The sequence below is a fragment of the Convolutriloba macropyga genome, chromosome 8 (assembly GCF_964194025.1).
Source record: "Convolutriloba macropyga chromosome 8, txConMacr16.3, whole genome shotgun sequence".
NCBI lineage: Eukaryota > Metazoa > Xenacoelomorpha > Acoela > Convolutidae > Convolutriloba > Convolutriloba macropyga.
The window spans coordinates 61,325,569-61,350,998 of NC_134475.1; the positions used below are offsets into that span (position 1 = coordinate 61,325,569).

A 25,430-nucleotide genomic window follows, 5' to 3' on the forward strand; every position below is an offset into this window, starting at 1 on the left:
TAGTTGTTTTACCTTACCGCGCATGTTCTCTACGCACACAACTCGAGATTCAAAAGATGCGCTACTTGAAAATGAGGAAATGTTCGACATTTTTTTCATAAAAGCACGTTTACGGCGTAAAGAAGGTACAAAATATTAATCGCGCAACCTATGTTGAAAAAAATTATGTGAAGATAGTTTTATGTTGGTAAGTAAGTTTGTTCCAATTCGTGATTACAATTGTACTTGATTTTTGTCGTAAATCGAAATGAAAGTGTTTCTGTTCTCATATCAACTTCTTTTTACGTTCTGAGAAACTTCAATGAGAACAAAAATTTTGAAACTCCTCTAACATCTGATAAAATTTGAAAACAAAAAGTTTTTGTAAAGCTATTACTACAACTACTGAAAACTAAAGTCTAAGAACTTCAACATTCAAGTCGCATAAAATTGAAAAACCAGTTCTTGTTCATTTTGTATCCATTATTTCGGGTTCATCGAAATCTTCCTACAATGCACCAAGATGATAAATTGCAAATCCTCTGCAGTCTATTCTTGAGGATACACATTCACGAAAATGACTTGGTCTGCAACTGTTAACCAGGATCAAAACTCCATGGATGAAGATTCTCAGTTTTCCAAAAATTGTGCCATGGGGTCATTAGTACAGGTTCTCTTCATTCGATATGCCTCCATTTCCATTTCTGTTGGCATGGTAGTCTCCTGCATGCTATTGTACTTCCGTTTTCGCTCATCTGTCGCCAAAATCTTATCCGCTTCCTTTTGTTTCTCTTCTTCTTTTTTAAGCGCCTGACAAAAAACGGGGAGATTATTACAGACCACTAAAAGTGAATATGACACCAGTTCTGACTCATTTTTATTGGATTTTCGGTAGTAAACTGCCGCCAATCCAATTCAGCTGCTTCAAATTATGAATGAGAGCAATTTGGATATCACGCAAAACGCTGGAAATCAAGCGTAAAAGTCTCTCCAGAAATCATGTGTAGCTCATGCTAAAGGACATTATAGAAAAACAGTCAAGTACAAAATATCGTATTTAAAAGGACACACGAAAAGGCAAATTGCCTCACAAGCTTCGTTCGAAACCTTTAAACATATTAATGTTGCATTGGACAACTGCATGCACTATCGCAAAAAACTTGATAAGCTGAACTCACTTTAAAGCCGAAGAGAGAAAAAGCCGATTTGATTGGTGTCAGGACAATATACCCAATACCATAATACCCAATGCCATAATACCCAATTCCAAAATACGCAATGTGCCAAAATACCCAATGCCAAATTACCCAATGCCATAATACCCAATTCCAAACTCCCTAATTGTAATTTAATAGTTATAATCTTGAAATTAACGTACAATCCCAAAATTAAGGTACTAGTCTATCATTAAGTACAAATTAAGTAATTAGACGCAATTTAAGTAAACAAGACGCAAAATTATCACAGAAATTGAATTGTTAGAAAAAACTTGAGGCGTCATTCTACTCTTTAAACTTGGCCAAAAATAGAAGCTAAACATGAGCGAAATTACTTGGGATACGTCCCAGCAGAACCGATTAACTTTAACCCTTGATGGACATGAGTTTCAAAAGAAGTTAGAAACAAAAACTACTACGCATTGGAAATGTTCAAAATGGAGCTCCTATAAATGTAAAGTTACGGCCATTACCACTGGAAAACAATTACTATCAAAGCAAAACGAGCACAAACACGAAATTGTTCCCGGACAAGTACAAGCGAAAGATTCTTGGTCAAATGAAGGAGACCGCCAGAACGGAACAGAATCGAGTGAATAATATGATAATTGCCAGCAGGCTGATACCAATCGGGTCCGATGTTGCAACACAGCTGCCTTTACCAACTAGATCTGCTATCAATCGGACACTAAACCGCCAAAAAGCCTCCGAGAACTTACAGGAGCCGCCAATTATAGACAGACATTTCGAAGTGCCCGCCATGTTTAAAGAATTCTGCCTTTATGACACGGGAACAAATGACAACGAGAGAATGCTGATTTTGGAGCACAGGAAAACCTAGAATCCCTGAAAACCAACAATGCGCTTTGGCTTTGTGACGGAACCTTCAAAATATCTCCCATCCAGTTTTAACAACTATACACAATTCATATTCAGATTGGAGGATTTTATCCACCTTGTATTTATGCTCTAATTAGCAACAAAAGAGAGAACTCGTATCGGAAGCTTCAAGGCGGTTTGACCTAAAAAGCGCTTTGACCTAAAAAGCGATTTGACCTAAAAGGCGTTTTGACCTAAAAGCGGCATTTCAATTCTCGAAATTGTTTGTTCTCTTTTAAGTTTTTCTGTGCGAGCTTTCTAGCAGTTGACGTCATTTCGTCTCGCTTGGTTCTTTATAAGCACAATTAAGCTTTACCATTTCGCCTTTGAACTTAAAATGAGCATTCTTTATCAAAGTTAACATCAAAGTAATTAATGTTATTAATACAATTGGGTATATTGTCATTGGGTATTTTTGGCATATTGGGTATAATGGCATTGGGTATATTGTCATGTAACCGATTTGATTTAATCATTGCTTGCATTTCAAAAATTATTGTCCGTGTAAATTACTCCCGATTATTTATTCAACTTTCTAAAGAAGAACCTCCGTAAATATTGTACTCATTTTTTCTAGCCAACTGAACGGATGAATACCTTGATTACGTCAGAAAGCGTGATAGAAGCAAGGCAAGACATACACAGCTATCGCTTTGCTACTAAAAATACCAGTTGATAGCATTAAGATTGCAAGTATAGTAACACTAACTTCCTCCAGTGTCATCTCTTCTTTTCCGGAAATTTTCTTCCTGTCCCGTTCCTCCGACTCCTCTTCACTGTCGTGTTTGTCTTTATCTTTAGACTTATGTTTCTTAGACTTCTTTTTCTTTTTCGTCTTCTCGTTGCCACTGCCATCAAGTCCTTGTTCGCCATTTGCGTTATCATTTATTTGTCCATTAGCTCCACTTGACTTGAGGGTAATTTCGAAGTCGATCGGGGGCAGTTTTCCCGACTCTCCGATGCAGTAGGAATTACGAATGAAGGAGTTGCAACATGCATAGCCCCATTCACCCTCTCGCCAGTAGGAGCCCCAAACACTCTGAAATAGATCACAGGTAACTCTTCATTCTTTTGGACAAGATCTTCAATTATTGGGATTACTATCAATACTCTGGACAACACTTCGTTGAACTGTTCTGCCAATGATTGATAAATTCTGCCATTCAATTCGTTAAAATGATACACAAACTCTGCCATTAAATTCGTTCCAAAGTCGCGATGAATACTCCCTTCCGCATTCTATTTACACTCAATACTATTATGAAAACAAAAACGTTATCTCCCTTTCGAACTTAACTAGGTTTAGTCTAAACTTCATGAACGCCAGACAGCCACATTACCTGATCGATGGTGCTTTCACTTTCGATGGCGTCCTTTGGGGTAAAGGTGACGTCAGATAGCCCGACCACTCAAAGACACTTTTCAATCAACGCAAAGGCTTCAACTCATAAGTAAATCTATCTGATTTGCTCGCTGAAAAGCTTCAGTTGAAACGACTTACCGTGTGGTTATTGATCAGGACATCTTCTGGGTATATGGACTTGGGCACCACAGACTCCCGGCCCCTCACAAGAGACCCATCCTGAGCGTACTCTGTGTACGTCTCTGTTTGAGCCAACAGCAGACTTTTTGACACTGGCTCCAGGTGCTCCTTCCCACCATACTATCAATAAAAACATTTAAAATGAACGACTTCATATTTAAGAATGGCGCTTTTACCATAGGTTGTAAATTCTCGACAACGAGGCCAGAATTCTAATTGAAACCAGCATAAACGCGCACCGAGAGGCAACCAACAACTACGCCAAATTAGGAAATAAATCAATCCATTTGCCCGGTATCTTTTTAAAGAGTTGACACTCTGTAGTATCAAGCTCAAGCCCAAACCTAACCATGCACAAAATGTGGAAGAAAAACAGAAATTCTCTCTATGAGCGTTCAATTTTCCATTCAAAGAAATGCTGACCTACCCTTAATTTCTTAATGATTTTATATTCCTTTACTATAGTTCATTTCTTTGGTATTTTTTGCTATACCCATTGACAAAAATTATCAAGAATTGTAAAGTTTGCAAAAATTTGAAGTTCTTACTAGCTATCTTTAAACTACTTCAAGCCATCACTTGAATAGGCTTAAAAGCCCATTGATGACCTGTCAGATCTGAGTGATGTTTGTATGGAATTGATTAGCATGCCCTTGAGACTGAAAACCAATTTATTGTTATTAACCAATGGCTGTAAATCAAAAACGTTTTATGTATAGCTGTATTCATAATCCAGCCATTTGCTAACTGCAATGACCTAGGGCCTCGAATGTTTACCCTCTCTTAAAACAAAAAGTTACGATATTCGATGGTCAGACAAAAATCGGTAGTACGAAAAGGACACCACGAATAACTGAAATGCCAGAAACATAAGACCAAGGAAAACGGCTGAAATACGGCCACAACAGCTGCAAAATATACTTCAACGCTGTAGAATACATATAGCCACAGATGTAGAAATGAGAACACAGCCGGCAGATTGCCGGAAAATAATTGCGATAGACGCTTGTGGCCTTCCATGAATTGAAACAACAAAAGAAATAAGATAGACAGATCGATAAACAGTCCTTTAATAGACCACTAGACTTTTTGGGTTAGATTCGGGGACTCAATTTTATGACACATACGGTCTATAAGGAAAAAGCCCTAAAAGAGCTTTTTCAAAATTGATATTCGAAATCCAAACTCAAAACTAATACTCAACAATTAGGGCATATAAGTTTGGCACTACTTAGATGCACATAATTGATCTTTAACTAGTAAATGTCCATAAAAGTCCCATAAGTGAGTTCAGAAGTCATTTCTTTAGTGAGGTAAATCATGCAATTGAGCTAAAAGCATAAATGACGTCATGCACAAAAATTTTAACTGCAAAGCAGTAGAAGTCACTGAAGTCATTGAAAAAGTAAATTCCAAGAAGTCAGGTCGTAAGAATCATCGATGGAGAGGACAAATTAAAAAACACGATGTCCCCAATAATAGCCATTATCGCTTCGTGGCTATTAATAAAGAGTTGCAGATACGATCATTATTACGAACTTAAAACATGAATATTTAAAAACTCATCATTTTTTTAGAATATTGCTTCGGTCGCGACACTTCAAAATTTACAACCTATGTCATAGATTACTCATTCTTCTTTATACTTTAAAAAAACTGAAGAAGTTTGAAATAAAACCGTCCAGAATTCATCTTTAAAATCTATAAGTCAAGAGCAGGACTTACCATTCATGTGAAAAGAATACACCAAGGAAACGCAGCAAAACGGGAATGTTGTGGATGAGGTAAGCAGTTCCTACATAAATTGAATCTGCAAAATTATGAGATCATGTCAACGAGAAACCAGCCAGACGAAATACGTCACCAAGAGAAGCAAATTCTCGGTGTGCAAAAGAACAAATGTCCTCGACTAACATGCCCCTACATCTTGCGAGCTGCAAATTACGGCATGGGGACCCTCGAATAGGGGTGACGACCCAAACAGATGAGTGCGCAGGCGGCACGGAACGATAACCAAAGTGCTATTTTGAGGTTTACGGTGGAAAAAAGTGCTAAATTGCAGATTACAAAATACAATCTTCCGGAGTATAGACCTCTAGTCAAAAAACCAGTAAGACCGAACGCAAAAAATGCTATTAACAAAACCTGACAGTAAATTCAAATTCTATCATTAATTTCAGATCACGTTCTAAACCCGAACATATTTCAAGCGACATAGCCTTAAAACTATCTGGCTTGGGAGACGTCATTGGAATTTTATTTACAGTCTCCCATCTCAACTTGGATTTAATAATTGAGAGCAACAGTCATTTTGAAAGACGTAAATCATGTATGCTCAAAAAATTATTACACGATTGACTTAAAATCCCACACAATGGAGTAACAAACGACGCTACGCACACAAATTCAGCTGTTGAATGGCAGAGGTCTTCAAAAAAAACCTCGCTGTTTAACTACCCGGCGAGTGGTCAAATAGTCACGAATAAATTTAGGAATACGGCGAACTGAAACAATAGCAGCCCAAATCTTGAACTACAATTCACGAACTTTTCGGATCTATTCTGTTTTGACAGTTTGATACGAAAAGATTGATTAGCTTTGTAAACTCAAATAACATGGCAGCGCTCATTTTTGGGTTCAAATTAGTAACACTCAATGAAACAATTTCTGTTTTGCCGAACATCCGACAATTCGCTCATTTTTTCCATAAAAAGTTCTGAGCATGTGAAATTTCTTCACGTGGGTTTATTACACGTACCTTTTCCAAAATTTGACTCTTCTGGTTGTCTCCCAGGTCTGATTTCTTATCTTCCACGTGTTTCTTCATCATTTCTAGTTTGGTCGGCTCACTTTGCAGGTGCAAATTTGTCCCCTTCTCACTCGACTCCCAGGCAAACACTGTTAATACAGCAATAACTTTTCGTCAATTTAAAAAATTCTCTTAGTTTCCTATCTTTTCATCTATAGTTTGGCAGAGTACTTCAAGCCTACTCGATTAAGCGATTTCCGGATCTATTCTGTTTTGCCCCCCTCCCCCCAGTGTGATTTACGCCCCCCAGTTACAAATTATATGTTGTTATATAGCACGTTACTATGTAAGAATATAGCACGTGCGCTTGGGGGCTTAAAAAATATAAGCCCACTGAATTTGCCTTATCATTTTAGAGGCGATTGAGGATTAAATGAAAGGAAAAGAACGAAGCATGAAGTTAGAGAAAACCTGCTTTCCTCAATAACAAATGCTCGGACCAGAGGCATCATTGGGACTTACACTGTGATGTTGCAATATTGGACGCGTCTCCCGAGTATCTGACGAAGTTGTCACCAGCGTATGGCACACTAAAACAGAGAAGAAAAAGAGTGATGACCAATAATGTAATCCAATTGATAGAACTAGAATTTAGAATTAACTCCCATTTAATGCGCTTTCCGTCAAATACACCTCTAAACATATCATTTGATTATGAATTTCATCTCCATATCACGCGTATTATTGTCTCATGAAAAAAATCAGCCCAAATCATCTTCACCGTTACATTTAGCATTAAAAAGACGCAACGATTTCTTTGCCTTGACATTCCTTCTGTCAAATACTAAAAATAAGCAGGCAAAACTTATGCAGAAATACAATATAATTGAGTGTATTAAATACCCTTAGCCAATTCTAAATTTTCTGACACGCATTAATTATTGTGCGAGTCTTAAATCCTAGCATGAATTTCGTCAACTTAAGATTGTAACAAATACAACTCTCTGTTATACTTACTCGGTGACATCTTTTCCCTGAATGGCAAATGGGTTCTCCCTCATAGACCTGGCCTTTGGGTCATAGTACGCAGAATTGGGATCCAAATTGTACAGATACTAAAATCAATCAACTCGCTGTAATTGACAACGGGAACAGTTCTAAATGGTCGCTTAGCTTGTGCATTGGGGAATTGTAAATACCTTCTTTTGCAATCAATTACACCTGTTTCTGATTAATCAAAATAGATATTTGTATGGTGTGAATTTGATTATTGATAACTTATAATGAACAATACACATCAGTGCCGTAAGATGTATGAAATTCAATTAAATTTTCAGCCCTCCAAAACGTGTGAATAACCGTCACTTTGTATGATTAATAAATTTTCTCTTCGCATGACAGAGTGAATTAATGGGTTGATGTTGGGTACCTTAGCCGTGTCCTCTCTGATCCTGAGGTTCCTGACAGTCATCCTCTGTTTGGAGTCCCATTTGGTCCCTGTCATCACATCCTGGTCATCCTTCACTTTGAACTCGTCTTCACTGTCATCTCCACCTCCACCAACACCAACTGCTTTTGCCGCAGCCGATTCCACCTAAAGAATTAGCAGTTTGCATCAAGTAAAAACTTCGCTGCTGACACGAAAGAAATTAGGAAAATATTGCCGGATAACGATTCTTTCTTTCACACAATCAGCCCAAGCTTGAAGAATTATAGTCTCCGTTCTGTCATCGAATAACTTCCCCAATTTTATTCTGTATCCTTTTACTTCATAGAAAAAAAATTTTTACATACAATCCCATTTACTCCTACTCCGTTCGCCTTGTTCCATAACGAAACAATTAAATAAGGATCATAAATAGCCCTGTATCACCGCAAAAATTGAAGTAGTTAAAGCACAGATGCAGAAACGTACGCTGGAGCAGACATGAATGCAGATATAAGAGTTCCTGCCTTCATGCAAAACAGTCGAAGACTATCGGCTCTTCTTCGCGGTGGTCATAACACACATGAGTTTTTCTTGATCTAAGCCTAAGTAATGGTTACGTGACTCTGCTTGAGATTACTGAGAACTTCTGGCGTTTATTCGAGAACCACGAAGCACCTCGAGATATTAAGTCAGAATTTCGAAGTGACATCTGCAGAGTCACGTAATCATGCTTAAAACACGAAACGCGCACGTTTTAAAATGACAAATGTCAACGGGGATCTTTTCCGTATGTCAACGGGGATCTTTTCCATATGCGTCTGGGGGGTGCAAATAATATGCGCCCACTAAGCTGGGTGGGGGGGGGGGCACAAACGGAAAAGATCCGTCAACGGAAGTCAACTTATGGCTAAGTAAGAACTTCTGGCACTGCAGACTTTTGACATTTTAAAATGTGCGCGTGTGTTTTTATTTTACTTCAGTGTAAAAGTTATGCTTAAGTCACTTATGGTTTGAATCTAATCAAGCGAATGACCTCAAAACTCTTACTAGGGAGAAACATCGCGCCGTCAACTGCTATTAGTTGGAAAAAACGAGTCCATGGTCAAACTTGAGCTTTTCAGCTGTTCAGGGTGAAACGATGTAATACGGTTATGAGAATCAAAGGCGGGAAAAATAAAGCCAGAAAATTTCCGGAAACAACCAAAAGCGCCGTTTATCTTGGAAAAAAACTACAAAACAACAAAACATCCGAGACAAACTCAAAATAAGATCTTCAATAATTACAATAAAGTTGAATAATCAGACCACGCAACAACTCCACTTCAGGAAACTTTAATGAACAAAAAGCAGACTTTATTTAAGTCATAATCATTACTTCAAGCAGAAAGAGCAGTACCCTAAGTTAAGAGAGCGGGTCAGCGGGTATGTGCGAGGTGATTAAACTCTAGGAACCGCTCATCACATCCTGAAATTATATCTTTTAAACAGTTCAGGTGAATCGCATACTTGGACAAGTGACTGCGCCGTAAAGCTCTAATAGAACAAAATGTCCTCCGGGATTTAATGTTTATCCTCCGGGACGACGAAAAGTCAAATTGTTAGATGAATATTTGGTAGTACAACAAAAATAGGTCGCAGAAAAGGCAGCAAGACTAATATAATTGCTTTAAACTTCTCCTGAAATCAATTAATTATGTCACACGTTGCAAAACATAACACAAATTTTGTTATGATTGCATCTTAAAAAATCGACTGGGTATATTTTCTTGTTTCAATAAGAGTTTTCCGAGCGTCTATGTTATGAACAAAAAGTATCTGAATATTATTATTATTAATATTATCATTGGTTTAAGCACTATTTACATAACCAAAAGTGCTGTACAGTTAACAACTTAGAACAAAAAAAGTTTTAAGCTTCTTTCTGAAGGCGTTTTCGTTTGGTAAAAGCTTCATATCGAAAGGAAGTCGATTCCATTCGTGAGGGACTGCAAAACTGAATGATCTTTTTCCGAAAGCTGTCTTCAAAGTTGGAGTTTAAAAGTTGTGAATATATATTGAGATCTTGTCACTTTGTCATTTCGAGATACCAGCAAGTTAAAGTCTGGAACCCACTGCGGATGGTGAACCAGATGATAACCCATCAGAATTTTGGAACCAAATGCGTTTTCGTACAGGTAAACAAGGCAGCTGCTTAATGAAATCCGAAGTCGGTGTGCCAGGTGATAGTCTAATTAATCCGAATGCACAGTAAATTATCTGCTGTAATTTTCGAAGAAAGTCGGGCAATCCATAATAAAGCGAATTACAATAATCGAGCCTAGTGAGCATTAGAACTCTCAATAAATCAATTAATGAAACTTTCGGAATGGAGTCTCTGATGGAATACTTTAAGTAAGAAATAGTAACAACCTGCACACACTGAATTAACTTGCCTGGAAAGAGAGAGTTTATCATAGAGAGAGTTCAACAAAACCCAAAAACTTCACATTATCCAAAACTTTAGAAACCATTGGCAGTTGAAGCTCACAAACCATCAAGCTCTTCCGCGCAATTTTCAAAAATTCTGTTTTCTTTGTGTTTTGTCCATTAAATCATTTTTGAAGAGGGCCGAATATTGAATCGATAACTTCGTGAGTCACACTGCTGTTGTAGACAAAATAAACAACCGTGTCATCAGCATAAAAACTATAATTCACGTAGAGCTCCACAAATATAAGCTCTAATGGTAACAGATAGCAAGTAAAAAGAAAGGGCCTAAAACAGAACTTTGCGGAACACCCGATTCAACTGAATGCGAAGAAGAAAATGTCATCAATTAAAACTTTTTGTGATCTACCACTAAGGTAGCTCCTGATAAAGCTGAGAACACGATGCCTAATTCCTAGACTATTTTCAAAAACATACAGAAGTATATCATGGTCAATTGTATCGAATGCGGCTGATAAATCAAGGCCAATGTAAAGCGTGCTTTCTCTCAAAACTAAGTTGAGCAAAATGTCATAGGTTACTTTCAAGAGTGCTGTTTCAGTTGAGAAGAACATTCTATAAGCACTTTGGAATTTGCATAAAATATTGATGTCTTCAAAATGATCTTTAAGTTGTTGCAACAAAGCTCTTTAGATAAAAATTAGATTTGATATTAGACGATAGGTTCAACAGCACGGATAGATAAGAATCAGGAAAAAAATTACAAAACGCGTCAGGATTCTGTCGAGCGGAGAAGTACTGCTAGAGGATTCCGAAAGTAATTTTCTCAAGTCAATCAGAGATAATTGCCTAAAAAGACTCATCCTACTCCGTCTTATGCATTGGTTTTCATGAGACGTGATTGAATCAATTGACGCAACAACATTTTTCATTTTTGCTATGAAGAAGTCGTTGAATTCGGAGGCTAGAGCTTGTTTGCTTTCATATCTTGGCAACTGATGTTCTTCTTTGCCAAAAACAGATTTCAATAAAGCAAACTTCTGACGGGTAGACTAATCAATGTATTATCGATATAAGTAGCACGCTTTTGAAGAAACTTCTGAAAATAAGTTTTTATTTCAAAGACGGATTTTCAGTCAATATTCATCATTTCGATATGAGTCTCCAAGATTGTTTCCTCCTCTGATTATTAGAATCGAAAACAAAAATAAAAAATTGGAAAATAGGAAAAAAGCACGATAAATAGAGAATAATAGACCGAAAATGACTGAGAGGACTTCAATTTTTAAGACTAAGAAACGCCCTTCACACCCTGAAATTGTCTCCTCAAAATTGGTTAATTTGGAGAATCGCATGCTTAGAGACTAGTAAATCGCAAGGCACTAAGAGAGTTGGTCAACCATTTAATTCCGAGCCTTACCTGTTCATCCCATTTTTGAAGAAGAAAAGTCTAATGAGTCAGACGAAAAATCGGTCAAGCGAAAAATCGCATAAGAAAGACTACATGACATACAATTGGCACCACATCGTTTTGAGAGCTATTAAAAACAACAAAGTGTCGGGTGGCAAATTAAAAATTTGAAAATTCAGCGCAAATTTTGTCCTTGAGACGCAATATCGGTCTTTCCAAAAACAGCAACAAAATCTAGATCAGGCTACATTTTGCAGCAGTCTCTATCGAATACTGATTTTTAATTTAAAAATTTTAGAAAAATTGAGACATCGACAAGATTATCATATGCATCATTCTGTCGAAAAAACTACTCAAAGCTAAACAGTCATTCAATCAGCGCCCTTCACGAACAAAAAATTTTCCAGCTCGGAAAGTAAAATGTTAAAGATTTTACTAATTTTCACTTGCAGGTCAAAATGCCGCCTGAACGAGTATACTTCAGGTTGAAAAAAAAGCAGTACAAAACCAATATTCCTCTTCAAGTTGTAAACAAATCAACGCTCAGCTTACAGCTTCGCAGCTATGATCATTTAAAACATTAGACAAAATGACATCCTCAAAGCTTAAACTAATCAAAGAGGAGAACAAACCTCTTCTTTCGCTGGCACACTAACAGTCACCTCTTCGCTCACATCCTTCTCCAGCCTGTCCGCTTTGAGCTTGGCTTTGGCCAGTTCCAGCTTATCGTAGTCTGATATGACATCTCTGTACCTGCTGGTGTCATAGCCCACCCACCTGTCCCGTTTGCCCTCAAAGGACTTGTCCATGGTCGGAACTAAAGAAAAACGAGATTGTGAGCCGGTTCTCTGAATAGAATATAAGCTGCCTTAATTTCTAGGGTATTTTCTAGGGATTTAGGTCCTTTCGATTGTTATCACTGCAATAGCTAACTAGATATTTAAAAACTAAAGTCAATCTAAAACAATATCAGATTTTCTCAAACCAAAACTTCTGCGTTAAAAACTTTGATGTAGAACTAAAATTCTCCACGCAAAAAAGCCCGCAGTGTGCATTAAATAGAAGTTTGTATGGATTTTTCATCGTGACAAAGTGAGCAAATTATAAAGATTGTGATAATACCAAAATGAAGCATCTATTTACGATCAGTCAATTTCCTATGCAAAATAACCAGACTTTGAGGCTGGGTAAAATAGATGAAAATGTGGTTGATTACCAATGTACTCGTCCGATCCGAAGCCATGCCCACTGTATCTGGCCCCAATTTTCCTTGGCCTCTCCAAACAATCTCGCTTCTTGTGTGTAATTGCACCACAATTCTCACACGCGCCTTTCCTGAATTTCGTTATAACTTTATCCTAAACAATTCAATTGTTCACGGGCCTTTATCACTGCTTTGCTGTTTAACACTTTTTGTTCACTGCTGTTCGAAGCCTTTAAAATCATAGATGATCACTTAGCATACCATTTTAAACCAACCACTCATCCAACCATTATTCATCAAGCAATATTCATCAACTAAAATGTAAACTATTGTTTTGAAACCTTCAAGCCAAAACTTATAACCCCGCAGACATCAAACATTATTTTATCAATTCAATCCTCACAAAAAACAGCGAAAACAAGCTATGTCAAGTTTTCTTTTCTAATTCTTGAAGCAAACAGGTTAAGAAACTTACGGAAATTCACTAGGAATTCATTTGTCAAAAATGCCTTGATACCATCAACACTTTATCTCATGTGAAAGAGCACCCGATTTCATAGTTTAAAGTCCGTAACACAAAATAATCAAAAAAGCAATCAACGAACTTTGATAACGCCCTTGTTGACAAATTCCTCTTGAATGTCAACAAAATTCTTCTGTTTCTCCTCATGTGGCTTTTGATGCTTCAGAGTCGGTTTATCAATGCCCAAATACCACGGTGCTTTCACAATAAATTGAGGAATGTGTGGATTGATATCACGCCCTTCTTCGTCGACTTCGGCCGGCGCTGTTCCCGCTTTCCTAGCTTCATCAAGTTCCTTTTCTTTCCTGACTTCCTGTTTCGTTTTCCGTTTGAACTCTTCCGCTTTTATTTTGTCCTTGTCAAGCTTCGGTGATGTTGAGTCGTCCTCTTCTGAATTGGTGAGCGTCATTTCAAAATCTAAAAAGGAGTTCAATCTAACTGCATTATTTTTCTCGAATCACTAGCAACAAAAATGAGACCAGTAATCATAAGTGCGATACATGCGTGGCCGGTTAGCTGCGTAAAGCATGTCATCAATGCTACTCAGGATCTTTATAACCGACTAATTTCAGACGAATTGCCCTCAAACGACTGCTGTGGGCGAAGGATAAAATAAACACTGTTTAAGAAGTGGGCACTACCTTAGAACTTATTTATTGAAAGATATATTAATTCCGACACACTTTCCTTTTGAATTTTACGGATAACACCCCCCTCCCATTAAGTTTAATTCCTTTAAATTTTGAATGGGACCAATTTGACAATCGAAAAATCAAGAAGTCAAGCATGAAAAGTCACTTCGAAAGTGGTTAGGCAAAAAAGGTACAAAAAACTGATGAATACCAACGCGACTAAAATAATTGCTACAAATTTCAATTAAGAGCAACTGAAAGCCTTCAAACGCTAGCGTTTAAAACTTCCGAAATGATCTGGCAAGAATACACCGGAAAACATCAATGCACAGCTTCAAGATGTCTGATCAGTTCAAATTCGGTCACGATTAAATTGATTCAATTGTTCCTTTCTGCAACTTTTAACATAATTCGGTGACAAGAAAAAAAATGAAAAACAAAAAGAGAGCGTGAGACGAAGAAACAAAAAAGCATAGCAGTACAAGTCCTGACGTACAATTATAAAAATTTTCATTGACTAAACAAGCAAAGAACCAGACCTAGAACGGACTATGAGTGAATTGGGAAAACCATTTCTAACAAAATCCGATAAAAAATTTAAAAAAAAAACAGAAAATCAATGTCAAAATGCCGCAAGAGAACAAAAAAGGACTAGCGAGAAATGAAAACTTGGTTCAAACAAAAAATTAGGCCAAGAATGGACTACGAACGGATTGGGAAAACCATTTAGAAAAAAATCCGATCCAAAAAATCGATAAAACATGGAAAAACAAAGTGACATTTCCGCATTGAACAAAAAAAAACACTAAACACTAGCGAGAAAGCGAACTTTTGTTTAAACACCGTTTTCCGCTCATTTTTTCGCTCCATTTCCGATTTCGGCGTGACCAAAATCACTACTCCAATTTGACTTCAAAAATCATGAAAATGTGTAAACAGATCTTAAAAAAAGACAGCACCCCAATACAATTCAAATTCTTTGAATTGTAAAAAAACATAGCAGCAAACATCCTGCAACACAATTGGAAAATAATTTTGACTTATTTTGAAAATATTTTCAACAAAAATTAGACCCAGAAAAGAATCGGAATAATTTTGGAGAACTATTTAAGGAAAAAGACTGATAAAAACTCTGGATTAAAACGGCAAAAAAAATAAAATTCCGCGTGATTGAAAGCGACTAATTCCTTACACCACTAAAATTTCGACTTGGAAATTTTTACGCCAAAAAATCCATTGCTTTGTCGCTCAATTTCCCATTTCGGTGTCACCAAAATTACCGCTCCAAAATTTGACAACAAAAAAATCGAAAAAAGCAAACAGATCTTCAAAACATGCCCGAAAGAATTACCGAAACGCGATGGAAAAAATGACCATCCTCACTGACCTATTGAACGTCAGAAAGAATTAATATTTTTGAACAATAACAGGAGAAATGTCATTAGAAATCTAACTGACAAAAACTGATACAGCATCATATAAAATTTACCTTCAGTTGCAACTCCAAAAAACTTAATGACAAAATTTACAAGAACCTTGTAAAATAAGTAATTTGCAACAAAATGTTACAGACAATCTAACATGTTACAGACAATCTAACAAAATGGGCTCATAAAGAGAACCGTGGAAAGGGAAATGACGACGGACACAATCCAAAAAAAAATAATTTGCCAAAATTCACCTTCCCAACAAAAATTTTAAGAAAAATAAGCGTCGGAAAAACATTTAAAAATAAAAATATGCAAAGTACAACGAACCTGAAAAAATTAAAAATTTGCATGGTTGATTTCAGTGAAAACTGACATGTCTAGCCTTCAAAAGTCTCTTAAAAGCCGCAAAACCAATAGAATAGCTTTGAATGATAAATTGACAAAAAATACGTCGAGAAGCATTAAATCAGAACAAAGACAAAAAAACCCAAAACACAGACAAAAATAGGTAAACATAACCAACTAACGTCGGAAAAAATGCTCTCGAATAACTAGTGGGAGCTCTAATCAACTGCAGCCTGCTTCAGTTGGGGGGTGCAGCCAGAATGGGACTCAGAAATTCAATAGGTGGCTTCAAATAACCTCGGAGGTTAATATTTACCACTAAGATTTAAAGTGAAAAAATATGTCACCAGTTTGGGCGCATTTATGAGTTAACTTATAGTATTCAGTACAGCTGCTTGAATTTGTGGATGAGAGAGAACTTTAGATCACTCAAAAGGCAGAAAGTCAAGGGCGTAAAGGTCACTCGAAAAGTAAAAAAACCTACAAGCGAAAATTTTGCATTAACAACAGCCGTAGAATTTCAGAAACGACTCGGGGGTGGGGGTGGTAGGTGTGGGGCTAGGTATGTGCGTGGAGGGGGGGGGCAAAGTGTGGGACTTATGGGATCAAAAATTCTTGAAATGACCTTTTAATCTTAAATATTACCATCAGTTCTTAATTACTATACATTACAAACTAAGCTACTTTTAAAATCCATTGTTCAAAAACAGAAGTTAACGTTCCAAAAGAGAAGAAGATGTTCGAAAACAAAAGTTAAATTTCAAGTCGTGACTTCAGTTTAAAAAACCTGTAGAATCTCAATAGTCCACTTTGAGTCGTAAAGACACACGTTTACAATAATTGCCTCTCTTCGACAGCAATTAGAAATTTACCCAATTTTCGTCGCCAAAAACAACTTAAAACAAAAATAAATCAATTTGAAAAACCAACAAAACTGCTAGATTAACTAATTTCAAGCAAACAACTCCCCAAACGCTATAAAAAATTAAAAGAATACAGAATCTGCAAAAAAGCTCAAAACAAGGCAGAATGGGGAAAAATAGCAACAACTCAAATACTTTGAATTATAGAAAAACCATGAGCACCACAATATAGCTGATCAGATAACCGCTCCGCAACTGAAATCATCACAAAATGCGGACGCAAGTTTGTTTTAAATACCATCTGGTAATAAACATTTTAAACTAAGTGATTTTCGAGTCTACTTATTATAAAATGTGCAATTTCTTAAAGCCTTTCACTGCGTTTAAGCCAAACTTCTGAACTTCAAATTAATATGGATTAAACTTTAATTGCGCCGAACTTTTGAATCTCAGTTTAATAGGGATCAAAAGTTAATTGCCATATAGATCAATTAAAATATCAGGTTCCTAGAAAGGATCTCATCTTTACATGCAAAACATAGGAGGCACAATCTTCAAAAAAGGTAGTTCCCGTTAATCGGTAGCTTGCAACGTGTGCGTTCAGAAAACAATTAGCAATCTTTCACTCAAGTCCGCAAAAATTACCCCAGAGAGACGCAACAATGCCGTCCCGCATATGAATAAAAAGAGTTTTCAAAATTTTACTGAGATGAGCAACTAATCAAGGAGTATTTACGCGTAATTTGTATACATTTTAAAATATTAAACGAGTTCTTGAGTGCATTTCACAGAGGCGTATAATGAATTGTATCGCTCCTATTTCTCTTCATAAGGACTTCCAAAAGCACCACCAAAACAAACGCAGTGAGACTTGAGGCTCCCAGAATACAAAACACAAAGTGGTAGCTCTGGAACTGAGTATACAAAAAGCCAGCACCCGCAATCGAAATCATAGACGACAAACCATCCATCAATAGAAGTATCGAAATTCCCAATTCTCGACCTTCAGTCAAGCAGTCTTTGATCAAAATCACGTCTGTTGTCGACACAATACCTCCACATATGCCGACCAGAAACATGAAAATAGTTTGAAACAGCAGCGATGGGAAAAAGTTACTTATAATCGAAAACGAGCCGAGAATAAATTTCGAGATCTGACTCAAGCGAACAACGGATATAAGTCCCCTCTCGGCTATCAAGCCAACGCTGAATCGGGCGACAATTTGAACGGCACCATTTATAGCCAACGTGTCAGCACCATTTCCCAGAGAGTATCCCATCAATACAACACGTTCAGGTTGGTGAACCATAACAGCATTATAAGTCGCTTCATTGCACACCCATGAAAAGAGCAGAAGTAGGAAAAGTGGGTTAGTCAACAGATTTTTTAGAGTAGTGCAAACACTCTTTTTGCTTGATTCGGACGAAGAACTTGATTGCTGGTCGTCGTTCGACGGTGGTAAAAGCCCTGAACCTGTCAGTGCTTTCGCCAAGTCGGTGTCTTTTGACTGGAAAATCGGCTTTTCTTCGCAATTATCGTCATTCAACAGGGCGTTTTTCCTTCTCTCTTCGAGCTCTTCTTCCTTGCATTTGCGGGTTCGGACACCGAGAAGTCTGCTCATTGGAGGAAAGAATGTGATGACAGCCAGGATGTAGGAAATTAAAAAGATAAACTCAAATTTGCCAAAATTTTGCCAGCCAATGATTGGTTCCATATATTTAAACGACATGGATACAGCTATCATTCCCATGCCCATGCCAGAAGAAACACATGCAGAAACAAGAGTTATTTTATCGTCAAGGAAATAATGATAAACTGTTGTCAACGTCCCGGTCACGGAAAAGACAATACCGACGGAGAATATGATGCCATTAGAAATCAGCAAAGTTCTGAATGTCGAAGCTGCGCTGGTTAAGTATAAACCAATTGATACAAACGTTGCAGCGGACGAAAAGACAATATATGGTTGGATATTAAAGTAATCACGCAGTGCCTGTACCAGAGGAGCCGGTAACAGTGTAACTGCGAATGTCGCACTGTTGATAATGGATGCTTCCGAGTTCGTCAGATTTAATTTGTCAATCCATGTGCTCTGCATCAACCCCAGACAGTACCTAAACATAACTGGTAATAATCAATTAAAGAGCAACATCAGCAGCGCCAATTTTGAGAACGATAGGATTCGTTTCCCTTAAACTGTGAGACTTGATATTTTGGTCCTTATTATTTAGTGCGTTGAGAAAAGAATACGTTCAGAAATCTCTAGTTAAAAGCACATAATATATTGTCTTCATTTTCATTTCATAAAATGGATCTTTTCCGTTTGTGCCCCCCCCCATTAGGTTTTGCGCCCAGAATTAGAGCACGTGCTATCACATACAAATCATTATGAAACAATATTGAACGAACGTCTAAGTGTTTGCATATATGCGCCCACTAAGCTGAGGGGGCACAAACGGAACAGATCCCATTACATTTTCAGGATTTAAATTAATTTAAATTGGGAAATCTTCTCCCAGTTTTCAACATCTATATATTTAGATTGAGGTAATAAACGGGGGGAAAAGGGGGTATGATCTACCCCGTATGGAGGGAACAGTAAATCTCCACTATTGAACATCGCAACAGCTATTTAAATTTACCGCAAAAACGCATTGTATTTTAAACTTACAGCAACAAGCTAGGCTCTATGAGCCGCGTCAAAAGGTTGAAACTTACTATACTAATTAGGTTGAAATTACTACAGGTGCCTAGCCTCAAGCCCGGCACAACAACACAGTATTATTGGATCTATTCTATTTTGCCCACAGTGCTTTTTACGCCCCCCCCCCCCCCCCCGTTACAAATTATATGTTATAAAATATGATGTTTGTTATTGCGTACAATTAGAAGTCATTTATGTTTAGATTTACATTCATAAGTGGTGTTAGCTTTGTGTTGCAAACGAACCTGTGCCTCCATGCAGGAATACACGAGCGGAATAAAACAGAAATATTTTAAATTTAAAAAAATATATTTTACTGATCTGATGTCAGCAAATGGATTCATGAGAGTAGAATTCATTACAACCCAGACAATCAGCCTTCATGATGAGTTTTGAACCTACTCACCATTTGTGAGCTACTTATTGCTAATCGAATCTGAGGAACTGCACATCAGTGCAAAGCTCACATTTTTAAAGTAAAACACTACGTAAACGTACGATTCCATCCGTTTCGCAAATTTTGCACACCTAATTCGCAGATGATTTGAACTTGCACTCTATTCAAAAACTTATTGGCAAAGCTACTGCGTTCAACGAAAAGAACCCTTGTCAGAAATCAGTGCATGTGAGACCGAAAACCCTAACACCTTCGCTGCTCACTGAAAGAAAGTTCGTAAATACATATTAGGAAATATAACATGCATGATACTCCTTCCAATTTAACTAGCAAAATATTTATCTGATTCACAAGCCGAGCTTCATCTCCAACCGTTTGGCCGGGAAACAATTCCAAGTATATTTTCAATCACTGATATTGAGGCGAGACTGAACAGCAGAGTAAATTGGGACATCCCTACAAGAACGTACTTTAATGTCATAATCTTCAACCACCTTACAGAGTCCTGTTAACTTGGAAAGAGCGTCATGTATGTTTATATTTCCAGATATGTGTTGACGTTTTTTCTGATAGTGAGCGGCAAAAGTGTTACTGCTTTTGGTCCCACATGCACTGTTTTCTGACACGAGTTCTTAAATTCCAGCTGGTTGTTGAATTCCGAGTAAAATCGCGGGTTTTTAGTTTCTCAGCCATTTCTAAGGTAAAGTCAACGAAAAATTTTCACTCACTTATTCGTTTAGATGAATGTGAGATTTGATTAGGAACTGCCAAGCAGATACTCCTTTCTAAAAGTTTTTTTAAGAAAAAGTAGCTTCCCCAGTTGAGAGGTCGACTTTATCAGATGACTGATACTGGTAAAGTCGACCTGGAGGGGTATTTCCCTACCTTAAAAACACAGTCGATTTTAGAATCGTGCATTTAGAACCGTGTATTTGATTATCTGAACCCTCAATCCACACCATAGAATTCAATAGCAACTTTCTTTCGCGATCTGTGAGTTTTTTCCCGTATTAATTGGAGCAAGGTTAGCATGCATAGTGGTTTCAGTATCGGACAACATGAAACTCAGTATATCTGGTCTTTTGTGGGAAACACAACACAGCTTATTCTGCGGTCGCTTAACCAATCAAGGGTATATATTTTTCACTGATGTATGTGCAAATCTGAGCAATTTCCGACAATTTTTTTTATAATGGTAGGTGTATCTGATATTGTTAGTCTTTGTTAAAAAAAAACTGGTGGTCTTCAACTAAAATTCTGTGATACTGCTAATTCGACTTATAAAGTTCTGTTTAGTTCTATTAAGTTGACTTTTAAAGGAGACCCTTCTCAAAAGTTTAAGAATTTTTGGCACTTTCCGACAGTAACACATTCAGAGCTGTAATATTGTTTTTGTGGAAATGAGAAAAGCGGATCTTTCCCATTATAGCCCCCCCTCCCCCCAGCTTAGTGGTCAGATAACCTATAGCCCCCCCCCCCCCCCCCCCCAATCATGGTAAATATACCATAATGGGGGGGCTATATTTTCATGGGGGCTATGATGGGAAAGACCCAGAAAAACTAACCTCGATGTCACTTAAAAGTACCTAAACTCTCAAGAACCCGCGTATTTTCTGCTGCGTTATCTTTTGCTAAAACTATTCAATGATGAAATCTAAATTAATATCATGTGATATTATGTGGATGTCGTTTGTTAACACTAATTACAAACATGAAATCTTAGTATTTGACATGTGACACCAACAAGGACGCTAGGTAACGTGCATTTTCAAATAAAGTTCCAACCCCGCTCATCCACATTTTTGGCATAATTATCTACCAAATGAGGATACTCAATCGAAGACTTTGAGAAAATTTTATCTTGCATCCCAAAAGACTGCATAGCCTTCGTCTGTGGAGACTTGAACTTCCCCAATACGAATTGGACGAACTGGACCAGTACTGACTCTGAAGAAAATTCAGTACTTGAACTCTTCGAAAACAGACTCTTCCGTCAATCGATTGACTTCACAACCTGTAGCAAGAACGTTCTTGATGTCGTATTCCACCAAAATTGCAACGTGTTTTCAACAAATGCAGATGCTTTTACGAAAGTTTTCAACTGTTCTGACCACATTGGGATCAGTAGCACAATCGGATTACCACATATAGTTCAAAATAGTACCAGAAAAATTTATTGGAGTTTTGGTTCAGCTGATTTTGACAAAATAGCCAATGAGATGGAGCAAACTCCCTTCCTACCAACATGTTTCGCTAACATTGACAACTTCTATGAAGAACTCGAAGAATACCTGGCGAACCTCATACGCAGGAATGTCCCATCGAGAACTAGGCACCGTCAATCTCTCCCTCCCTGGATCAAACCAAGCACGTCACATCTGTTACGGAAATTAGAGACCCAAAAAAGAGGCTTGTTTTGAGACCTATAAGCTATAGGAACACCTTCGTAGCTAAACTCCAAAACTTGGTATCTGAACTGTTCGAACAAGATCGTAGATAATATCAGAGAATCAAACAGACAAAGAATCAAAATTTCCATCTGAAATGGAGTACGACGGCAGAACTGCATAAACAACCCAAAACCAGGCCTTTTTTAATCTTTTCTTCAACTCAGTGTTCTCCGCCAAAGAACCCTTCAGAATCGAAGATATTAAAGTTGAGAATCCAACGCTGACAAACTTCAGCATCTCCAAGCCAATGTCACGTCCATTCTACTAGAACTAGATATAACAAAGACCGGAGGCCCCAATGGCATCCCAGCAATCTTGTACCAGCGAACGTCCGAGCCGCAGAGTTCAACACTCCACAAAGTTTTCAAAAACATCAAGCAACTAAAAATATTGCCCAAGAAGTGGAAAGTAGCCGCAGTAAGTCCCATCTACAAAAAAGGCAACAGTAAACTGATGAACAACTATCGCGGAATATCCCTCCTTAATATAGACAGCAAATGTTTTGAGAAATGCATGTATGAGCCCCTCTACACTCATTTTGTACAATTCATGAGTGATCATCAGCACGGTTTTGTGCCCAAAAGGTCAACCTTAAGCAACATGATAAAATTTCTTCAAAGAGTGCATCAGTCACTGGAGTGCAACAAGGAAGACAATGTAGTCGCTTTTTACTCCGACTTCTCAAAGGCGTTTGACTGCGTGCCGCACCGTCTACTACTAGAAAAGTGTGCTTCAATTGGAGTCGGTGGTTGCTTCCTCGACATCCTCCATGATTACCTGTCTGGAAGGGAACAGTTTTTTCGAATGAATAGTTGTTCCTCTGCAACTCTCAATGTTACAAGCGGTGTCCCACAGGGCTCCCTGCTCGGGCCCCTATTATTTTGCATCTTCATCAACGACCTACCTGACTTGTTGAAGTTCAGCAAACCATTCATCTTTGCAGACGACCTAAAGCTCCTTTTCACAGGAAAAGCCAACTGGCAAATTCAAGAAGACCTGAACAGCATTCACCTTTGGGTGAAGACTAACAAAATGGATCTGGCAATTGAAAAGTGCGCTGCACTAAAAATCCACCACCACTCCGGTGATCTGATGTTAGGCATAAGCCAACAGCGCTGACTCTATCAAAGATCTTGGTATTTTTGTAACTAAAGACATGACCTGGTCTCTACACGTTTTCGAAAGACTCAAGAAAGCCCACAGGGCTGTTTACCTGCTCCGAAGAAACGTTTCGCCGAAATTCAATGTGTCTGTCAAACTCGGACTCTACAAATCTATTCTTCTGCCAATACTGCTCTACGGAATGAACTGTGTACGGTTGAACCGTGGTTCAGCCAGAGACATAGTGAGCTTTCAAAAACGTGCCTTGAACTGGGTCTGCTATGAATCCAATCGAAGCTACCTCCAGCAGCTACGTCTCTTCAACGTACTGCCACTTCCGCTCTTCATGCAGTGCAATGATATTCTGCTCATGTCCAAACTACTTGTTGAAGGAGAACATAACATCAACATTCCCACTTCCCACTTGCAACCCTGAATCTGGTAGGTTCACAATGTTTTTCAAGCTAAAAAAGTGCAAGAAAGAAAAGACTCGTGGAGCATTTGTCTACCGCACTGGCAGAATCATAAACAGAATAAACGAAAAAATCCGACCAGTTTATCTCTCGGTCTAAAATCGCGAATAGTCAGCCTGATGTGGAAGTTTGTCGACAACAGATTCTCCGATTCCACCCTTGCACATGTGCTGTGACTGTCGCAACATTTGGACATCGTTCTAATCAGAAGTTATGGGAGAAATCCTTCTGGTTTCAATACCCAGGAAGACACAACAACAACAACAACAGCAACAAATAAAGTTCCAACCCCGCTCATCCACACTTTTGGCATAATTATCTACCAAATGAGGATACTCAATCGAAGACTTTGAGAAAATTTTATCTTGCATCCCAAAAGACTGCATAGCCTTCGTCTGTGGAGACTTGAACTTCCCCAATACGAATTGGACGAACTGGACCAGTACTGACTCTGAAGAAAATTCAGTACTTGAACTCTTCGAAAACAGACTCTTCCGTCAATCGATTGACTTCACAACCTGTAGCAAGAACGTTCTTGATGTCGTATTCCACCAAAATTGCAACGTGTTTTCAACAAATGCAGATGCTTTTACAAAAGTTTTCAACTGTTCTGACCACATTGGGATCAGTAGCACAATCGGATTACCACATATAGTTCAAAATAGTACCAGAAAAATTTATTGGAGTTTTGGTTCAGCTGATTTTGACAAAATAGCCAATGAGATGGAGCAAACTCCCTTCCTACCAACATGATTCACTAACATTGACAACTTCTATGAAGAACTCGAAGAATACCTGGCGAACCTCATACGCAGGAATGTCTCATCGAGAACTAGGCACCGTCAATCTCTCCCTCCCTGGATCAAACCAAGCACGTCACATCTGTTACGGAAATTAGAGACCCAAAAAAGAGGCTTGTTTTGAGACCTACAAGCCATAGGAACACCTTCGTAGCTAAACTCCAAAACTTGGTATCTGAACTGTTCGAACAAGATCGTAGATAATATCAGAGAATCAAACAGACAAAGAATCAAAATTTCCATCTGAAATGGAGTACGACGGCAGAACTGCATAAACAACTCAAAACCAGGCTTTTTTTAATCTTTTCTTCAACTCAGTGTTCTCCGCCAAAGAACCCTTCAGAATCGAAGATATTAAAGTTGAGAATCCAACGCTGACGAACTTCAGCATCTCCAAAGCCAATATCACGTCCATCTTACTAGAACTAGATAAAACAAAGACCGGAGGCCCCAATGGCATCCCAGCAATCTTGTACCAGCGAACGTCCGAGCAGATGAGTTCAACACTCCACAAAGTTTTTAAAAACATCAAGCAACTAAAAATATTGCCCAAGAAGTGGAAAGTAGCCGCAGTAAGTCCCATCTACAAAAAAGGCAACAGTAAACTGATGAACAACTATCGCGGAATATCCCTCCTTAATATAGACAGCAAATGTTTTGAGAAATGCATGCATGAGCCCCTCTACACTCATTTTGTACAATTCATGAGTGATCATCAGCACGATTTTGTGCCCAAAAGGTCAATCTTAAGCAACATGATAAAATTTCTTCAAAAAGTGCATCAGTCACTGGAGTGCAACAAGGAAGACAATGTAGTCGCTTTTTACTCCGACTTCTCAAAGGCGTTTGACTGCGTGCCGCACCGTCTACTAC

At 38.0% G+C, this 25,430-nt stretch overlaps 3 protein-coding genes across 4 annotated transcripts in view; 1 reads left to right on the forward strand and 2 right to left on the reverse strand.

Annotated features, from left to right (window-relative positions):
- LOC142344898 (inositol monophosphatase 1-like) overlaps positions 1 to 25,430 on the forward strand; it is a 599,876-nt gene that overhangs the window by 432,985 nt on the left and 141,461 nt on the right. The window lies entirely within an intron of this gene.
- LOC142344896 (pre-mRNA-splicing factor SLU7-like) lies at positions 356 to 13,811 on the reverse strand. The gene is made up of 10 exons (XM_075396945.1): positions 13,444 to 13,811; positions 12,851 to 12,992; positions 12,267 to 12,451; positions 7,797 to 7,961; positions 7,385 to 7,482; positions 6,890 to 6,957; positions 6,377 to 6,516; positions 3,577 to 3,738; positions 2,785 to 3,114; positions 356 to 789 (listed from the first exon to the last, which is right to left on the reverse strand). The coding sequence occupies exons 1-10, from the start codon at positions 13,768 to 13,770 to the stop codon at positions 610 to 612; spliced, it is 1,797 nt and encodes a 598-aa protein (XP_075253060.1). The 5' UTR covers positions 13,771 to 13,811; the 3' UTR covers positions 356 to 609.
- Positions 17,319 to 25,430, reverse strand: part of LOC142344244 (uncharacterized) — an 82,245-nt gene continuing 74,133 nt past the window's right edge. For both annotated transcript variants that reach the window (XM_075395806.1, XM_075395805.1), the window contains exon 3: positions 17,319 to 18,746. In XM_075395806.1, the coding sequence (XP_075251921.1) occupies positions 17,417 to 18,746 (1,330 nt within the window). In that variant the 3' untranslated portion in view covers positions 17,319 to 17,416. The remainder of the gene's footprint in view (positions 18,747 to 25,430) is intronic.